We start from the raw sequence: 8,115 nt of genomic DNA, 5'->3' as shown, positions 1-8,115 counted from the left end.
ACAGCCCCGCCCCCTTTTGTCCAAATGACAGCTAGGCGGCAGGTCTTGTAGCTAGGCAGACCCCGCTTCCGCCAGTGGGACGGAACTAGTGCCCTCCGTGGACAATTGTGTGGAAGCAGAAATTGTTCCGGATCTCGGGTCGGACACGGAAGCCTTCCTACAGTGTTTCTGGATGCGGGGACAGGGATGCGCAGGAATTCCAGTCTCAGTTTCCAGATGGAGCGACCCCTCGAGGAGCAAGCCCAGAGCAAGTGGTCGTCTACTCAAGGCCGCACAGGAACAGGAGGGTCTGATGTGCTCCAGGTACTAGGGGCTTGGCATAATGTTGTAAGGCCTCTTATGAAATAGTGACCCTTATTTATAAACGGACAGTTACCCCATCATGTGTAATAAAAAGTGTGGCTGCATTTTAATCCTTGACCTTAACAGCGTGGATGCTTCCACCTTTTTTTTCCCACCTTCACACATTTGGCACTTTAGAAAAGTAACCCCAAGCTAGGGCGTGGTAGTACACACCTGTAGTCTCAGCCGCTGGGAGCGGGGGTGGGGGGAAGGTGGATGGGCTGAGGCAGAGCTACTTGGGGTGGCGCGAGCGTGGGGGTGGGGGGACGGTGGATGGGCTGAGGTGGGAGGATCACGTGACGCCAGGACTTTGAGTTCAGTCTGGGCAGCATAGCCAGAACCCGTCTCAAGGGAAAAAAAAAAAAAAAGGAAAGGAAAGAAAAAAGAAACCGTAGGACACTTGAGCACTTGGCTCTGGTGGGAAATTGCAACCCTAACCTGGTCACAGGGACCCTTTTCAGACCAACCACATCTATGAATCTATGAGACGTGTTCAGTAAACTGTATTTTACTCTGGAAGGAATTTTTTTTTTTTTTTTTTTTTTTTTTTTTTTTTTTTTAGTTTAAGCATGTTTTTATTGCTTTCTATTTTTATTTTTCTTTTTGTAGATTTATGGTTACAAATGCACTTGTGTTACATGGATTTATTTCATAGGGGTGAAGTCTGACTTGGTACACTCATCACCCAATAGTTCATATTGTACACAGTAGGTAATATTTCATCCCTCATCCCCTCTCTCTCTCCAACCTGTTGGCATCTGCAATGTCTTATTCCACTCTGTTTGTCCATGTTTACCTGTTGTTTAGCTCCCACTTACATGTGAGAAGATGCAGTTTTTGACTTTCTGTTTCTGCATCATTGCACTTAGGATGATGACCTGTGTTGCTGTAAAGTGGAAGGAAATTTATCTCAAATAAGTTTTCCAGAGTGTGCCTACAGAGCATTGAAAGGCCAAGAGTCCAAGACCAGCCTGGGCAACATAGCAAGACCCCATTAAAAATTTTTTTTTAATTAGCTGGGCATGGTGTTCACCTGTAGTCCTAGCTACTTCAGAGACTGGGGCAGGAGGATCACTTAATGCCAAGCGTTTGAGGTTACAGTTAGCCAAGATTGTGCCACTGCATTCCAGCCTGAGGGAGAGAGAGAGTGTCTCTAAAAATTGTTTTAAAGTAGAAACATGTTTCATTTTCCCCACTATAGAGGAGACAGTGTAGTCTTGAAAACTCTCATGACCCACCCTTCTTGTAGCTTTGTGTGTACAGGTAGATGCAGGGGAAACAATGCATCCACAGTTGTCAAATGTAACTCACAAAATGCATCCTCCCCTTTCTAATCAGATGCAGAACAGTGTACACCATGGACAAAACGTCAAGACTCAAACTGTAAGTAAGATGGCTACCTGTCAGTGTGGCAACCTTCCTGGTTTATAATGACTTTTTGGGCCTGTGCTTCTGTGGCCTCTTTGTGGGGGGTTCTTGGGGTCTTTGTGAAGCATCAGGACACTCCCATAGTCAAGGCCAATAACGAGGCCCTCAGGTATGTCCTGTTCATTGCCCCCATCCTGTAACTTCATTGCCGCTTACCTTCATTGGCCATCCCATTACAGCCACTTGCATCCTTTGGAATATTAAATTTGGCTGGGTGCAGTGGCTCATGCCTATAATCCTGGCACTTTGGGAGACTGAGGTGGAAGGGGCGCTTGAGTCTGGGAGTTCGAGATCAGTGTGGGCAACGTAGTGAGACTCTGTCTCTACAAAAAAATTTAAAAATTGGTCGGGCACAGTGGTTCATGCCTGTAATCTCAGCACTTTGGGAGGTGAGGTGAGCAGATCACTTGAAGCCAAGAGCTCAAACCAACCTGGCCAACATGGTGAAACCTCATCTCTATTAAAAATATTTTTAAAATTAGCTGGGCCTGGTGGGGCATGCCTGTAATCCCTGCTGCTTGGGTGGCTGAGGCACGAGAATCACTTGAATCTAGGAGGCAGAAGTTACAGTGAGCTGAGGTCACACTGTTGTACTCCAGCCTGGGCAGCAGAGTGAGACTCTGTCCCAAAAATAAATAAATAAATAAATAAAATTAGCTAGGCATGATGGCATGTGCTTATAGTCCCAGCTCCTCGGGAGGCTGAGGCGGGAGGATGGCTTCAACCTGGGACGGACGTTGAGGCTGCAGTGACCTGTGATGGTGCCACTGCACTCCAGCCTGGGCAACAGAGCCAGACCCTGTCTCAAAAAAGAAAAAACCATAAAAACCATATATTTGGAGCTATGTTTACTTGTTTGCATAGTTTGGCCAAAATGATCACTGCAGTTCTGACCTTCAAGGTTACCATACAAGAGAGGGATAAGGCACTGGTTGGTATCAGGGGTACCCAAGTCCATCATTGCTACCTATTCCCTGATCTAAGTAAGTCTCTAATCCCAACACTTTGGGAGGAATTTCATGGGGAATGACTACAGCCTTCACGCATATGGATACATAATATGAGCCTGAAAACGTCATCACATAAAACCACAATTTGGTTATTGACTATTTCGTGAATCCTGGGTTCCTTGACTCATGGGAGCTTCAGTGTGGCTTTTCTGGCCAGGAGCTTGTGTGACATTTTCAGTGAGGCCAATCCTTAAGTTTAGCATGCTGGTATTTTTCAGTGTCTAGGTCACCATCCTTCCTGTCTACCGAAATCCCAGATAGGGACGGTCATGGTGGCTATGGAAATATCAGTCCTGGCCTCCACTGATTTGCTGCTACTTCTCTGTCTGCAGATGCTATACTGTTCCTGTTACTTTTTGTTTTGTTTTGTTTTTGGAGACAGGGTTCTCACTATGTTGCCCAGGCTTGTCTCAAACTCCTGGCTTTGAGCAATCCTCTTGCCTCAGCCTCCCAAAGTGCAGGGATTACAGGTGTGAGCCACTACACCTGGCCTGAGTTTTCAGTTTTTGACAGCACTCAGTATATGTGGTGACACACATTTGGACTTTAATACTGAGAGGTTCCATTATTACTATTATTATTATTGTATTGTATTATTATGTTCTGTCACCCAGGCTGGAGTGCAGTGGGAAGATCACAGCTCAGTGCATACTTGACCTCACAGGCTCAAGCAGTCCTCCTGCCTCAGCCTTCCTAGTAGCTGGGACTACAGGTGTGTGCCACCATGCGTGGTTAATTTTTTTTAAAAACATTTTTTTAGCCAGGCATGGTAGTGCATGTCTGTAATCCCAGGTACTTGGGACGCTGAGGCAGGAGAATTGCCTGGACCTGGAAGGCGGAGGTTGCAGTGAACTGAGATCATGCCACTTGTACTCCAACCTGGATGACAGAGTGAAACTGCATCTAAAAAAAAAAAAAAAAAAAAATGGTTTCACCACGTTGGTTAGGCTGGTCTTGAACTCCAGACCTCACACAATCCACCTGCCTTGCCTCCCAAAGTCCTGGGATTACAGGTGTGAACCACTGTGCCCAGCCTACAACGAATATTTTATTTTATTTTATTTTTTAATTAATTAATTATTTTGAGACGGAGTTTTGTTCTTGTTGCCCAGGCTGGAGTGCAATGGCACAATCTTGGCTCACTGCAACCTCCACCTCCTGGGTTCAAGCGATTCTCCTGCCTCAGCCTCTCGAGTAGCTGGGATTGCAGGTGCCCACCATCACGCCTGGCTATTTTTTTTTTATTTGAGCCAGAGTCTTGCTCTATTGCCTAGGCTGGAGTGCAGTGGTGTGATCTTGGTTCACTGCAACCTCCACTCCCGGGTTCAAGAGATTCTCCTGCCTTGGTCTCCTGAGAAGCTGGGACTATAGGCGCACACCACCAGGAGCAGCTACTTTTTGTATTTTTAGCAGAGACAGGATTTCTACATGTTGCCCAGGATGGTTTCAATCTCTTGATCTCATGATCCACCCACCTAGGCCTCCCAAAGTGCTGCGATTACAGGTGTGAACCACTGCGCCTGGACAATTTTTGTATTTTTAGTAGAGATGGGGTTTCACCATGTTGGTCAGGCTGGTCTCGAGCTCCTGACCTCAACTGATCCACCCTGCTCGGCCTCCCAAAGTGCTGGGATTACAGGCGTGAGCCACTGTGCCTAGCCCTGCAAAGGACATGTTAAATAATACAAATGAACAGCCAGATGAAGAGATACCTCTGGGCACATGCTTATGTTCTTATTTACCAACCAGAAGGCTCTCTGAGCCCTGTTTTTGGGTGTTTATGGTGGCTTTATTATGGTGACATGATTGATCACATCATTCACTATTGGTGATTAACTCAACTTTGTTTTCTCTTCCCTCCCTGGAGGTGGGGACACAGCTGAAAGTTTCAAGGCTCTAATCACATGGTTGGTTTCCCTGGCAACTAGCCTCCCATCCTATGGTTTGTAGGAGCTTTCCAAAAATCTCCTTATTAACATAAACTTAGCTGTGGTAGAAAGGGGATGGTTATGAATAACTAAAGACATTTCTTTCGCTCTTCTACAGCTATTTTAAGAACTGAAGACAAAAGGCCATTTTTTCTTCGAGAGAAGGTCCCCTTCATTCTGTCACCCAGACTGGAGTGCCGTGGCACAATCTTGTGTCACTGCAGCCTTCACCCCAGGGTTCAAGCAGTTCTCCCACCTCAGGATCCTGAGTAGCTGGGACTACAGGTGCACGCCACCATATCTAGCTATTTTTTTTTTTTTTTTTTTTTTTTTTAGTAGAGGTGGGGTTTTGCCATGTTGCCCAGACTGGTCTCAAACACCTGAGCTCAAGCCATCTACCTACCATGGCCTCCCAAAGTACTGGATTACAGATGTGAGCCACAGCGCCCAGCCTTTTTTTTTTTTTTTTTGAGACAGAGTCTTACTCTGTCACCCAGACTGGAGTACAGTAGGGTCGTCACAGCTCACTGTAGTTTTGACCTCCCTGAGCTCAGGAGATCCTCTCACCTCAACCTCTCCAGTAGCTGAGACTGTAGGCGCTCACCCCTATGCCTGGCTAATTTTTGTATTTTTTGTAGAGATGGGGTCTCACTGTGTTGCCCAGGCTGGTCTTGAACTCCTGGGCTCAAGCAGTCTGCCTACCTCAGCCTTCCAAAGTGGTGGGATTACAGGCAGGCCAAATCTTCTAACAAAAGATACTCCGATTCCTCTGGTCACTTAGGAAATTACAAGATTTTAGCAACTGTGAGCCAGGAACCCTGGACAAAACCCAAAATAATATATTTCACAATATCACAACTTTCTTTTCCACCAAACTGGGGGGTGGTGCTGAAAATGATACCCTCTGGCTGCAGTTTGACTCAGTTATAACTTGGATATTCTCTAAAAATCCATAGTTCTTGTCAGTCTGTCAACTGGGAAATCACTGGATTTGAAAGTGTACTCAGCACATAAGAAAAACCCATGACGGGGCCAGGCGCAGTGGCTCCTGCCTGTAATCCCAGCACTCTGGGAGGCTGAGACAGGTGAATTGCATGAACCTAGGTGTTCGAGACCAGCCTGGCCAACATGGTGAAACCTTGTCTTTACTAAAAATACAAAAAACTAGTCAGGCATGGTGGCACACACCTTTGGGCCCACCCATCTACTCAGGAGACTGAGGCAAAAGAATAATCTGAGCCTGGGAGGTCACAGCTGCAGTGAGCTGGGGTCACACCACTGCACTCCAGCCTGGGTAACCATAGTGAGACCCTGTCTCGACAAAAAAAAAAAAAAAGAAAAAAGAAAAAAGTGCATGATGGGCTGCACTGTGCAGAAGACCATTACTCTCTAGGAAGACCTCAGTGGTTTTCTTTTTTTGAGACAGAGTCTTGCTGTGTCGCCCAAGCTGGAGAGCTGCAGCACGATCTCGGCTCACTGCAGCCTCCGTCTCCTGAGCTTAATTGATTCCCCTGCCTCAACTTCCCATGTAGTTGGGACTACAGGTGCATGCCACCACACCCAGCTAATTTTTTTTATATTTTGGCAGAGATGGTAGGGATGGGGTTTCACTATGTTGGCCAGGCTTGTCTCAAACTCCTGACCTCAGGTGATCTGCCCACCTCGGCCTTCCAAAGTGCTGAGATTACAAGCGGGAGCCACCGCACCAGCCAGAGGTTTTTTCATATATACTTTATGTCACCCAGTCTCCAGTAGCAGCAAAATTTTCATGTCAAATACATGAGTTAATTCAGACATAGGAGATCAATGGCATGGAATTGAAATTCAAGAAATAAGCCCACACATATATGGTCAACTAAGTTTCAAAAACAGTGCCAGGGATGGGGACATAGTATTATTTTCAAAAATTGGTGTTGTGACAATTGGATAGATATACAAAAAATAATAAAATTGGACCAAGCACAGTGGCAGGATTGTTTGAGGCCTGGAGTTCAAGACCAGCTTGGGCAATATACTGCAACCCTATATCTTATTAAAATTATCCGGGGTTTGTAGCACACACCTGTAGTCCCAGCTGCTCAGTGGCTGTGGTGAGGATTGCTGGAGCCTGGGAGTTTGTGGCTGCAGTGAGCTATGATTGCACCACTGTAGTCTAGCCTGGGTGACAGAGTGAGACCCCAGTTCTATTTTATTTTTTGAGACAGGGCCTATCTACTCTGTCACCCTGACTGGAATGTTGTGAGCCTTGGCTCACTGCAACCGCCACTTTCCAGGCTCAAACAATCCCCCTACTTCAGCCTCCTGAGTAGCTGGGGCTACAGGCATGCACCACCACACCTGGCTAATTTTTGTATTTTTTGGAGAGACAAATTTTGTCATGTTGGCCAGGCTGGTCTAGAACTCCTGGGCTCAAGCAATCCATCCAGCTCAGCTTCCCAAAGGAGGGTGTTCCCTGGCCAAACTGAAGATGGGGCTGCATATTCTCATGGCCCAATAATGAGATGCAGATGAACTGGGAAAGGAGAGAGTTTTTATTTCTGTAACCAGTTACAGGGAGAAGGCCTGGAAAATACTGCCAGACCACCTCAAATTACAAAGTTTTCCAGAGCTTATACATCTTCTAAGCCATATGTCTATGTGTAAGTGTGCATTCATCTAAAGATAGGACTGATTAACTTCTTCTAATCTGTAACTAAGATCTGAGTCCTGAAGACCTTCCTCTGAAACCTCAGTGAATTTGCTTAATCTAAATGGGTCCAGGTGTTGGGGTGATTACCCTTATCTTGTCTCCTAAATCATGGAGGTTTGGGGAGTTCCTTCGAATCCCAATAAACTTGTTTGTGGAGGCCTGGGGAGTTTCTTCAGACCCCAAATAAAACTTGTTTCATCCTAAACAGGTCCTGTTAAGAATTCTTTCATTATCTTCTCATGCTTTAAGGCCCAGGAAAGGCTTAGGTAAAACTCTTGATGGGCTTTTGTTACCTTCCAGCCTTTGTATATGGGCACTGGCTCTCTCAACTTTTAGTATGTAACTTAACCACTCAGTCAGTGCTGAGACAGTTGTTACGGAGGCCTCTGTTAGTCAGATCTAGGCTGCCACAATCCCTACTGTGAATTTGTGCATGATTTATATCATGCTTGTATATTTATTTATCATGAGAATCACACGAAGATGGGGCGTTATAATCTTTCTGAGTACTTCCTGCTGAGAGGGGGTCATATTTATAAGGTACCAAATGCAGTGCTAGAGTAGAAGAGGTCGATTTCTTCCTGGTAGCACTCTCTGTTTTGGGGCTTAAAGGCAGTGGCTGCTGAGACACAGTATGAGCTCAAGGGATGTCCTGGAACAACATGTAACAGCAACACATATAAATAGGTTGCTGCTGTTTTATTCTGAAGTTTAAATT

The 8,115-nt window shown here is 45.8% G+C and overlaps 1 protein-coding gene across 2 annotated transcripts in view; it reads left to right on the top strand.

The window, feature by feature from the left end:
• Nucleotides 1–22: 22 nt before the first annotated feature.
• ZNF490 (zinc finger protein 490) overlaps nt 23–8,115 on the top strand; it is a 34,625-nt gene continuing 26,532 nt past the window's right edge. The window contains exons 1-2 of one of the 2 annotated variants that reach the window (XM_032265909.1): nt 23–303; nt 1,681–1,725. In XM_032265909.1, the coding sequence (XP_032121800.1) occupies nt 187–303; nt 1,681–1,725 (162 nt within the window). In that variant the 5' untranslated portion in view covers nt 23–186. The remainder of the gene's footprint in view (nt 304–1,680; nt 1,726–8,115) is intronic. The other variant, XM_032265910.1, reaches the window with a different exon arrangement.

Source organism: Sapajus apella, unplaced genomic scaffold (assembly GCF_009761245.1).
Source record: "Sapajus apella isolate SASKATOON/1434 unplaced genomic scaffold, GSC_monkey_1.0 scaffold152, whole genome shotgun sequence".
NCBI classification, from domain to species: domain Eukaryota; kingdom Metazoa; phylum Chordata; class Mammalia; order Primates; family Cebidae; genus Sapajus; species Sapajus apella.
The sequence above is the reverse complement of the archived record's forward strand: the minus strand, read 5'-3'. Positions and strand labels throughout refer to the sequence as shown.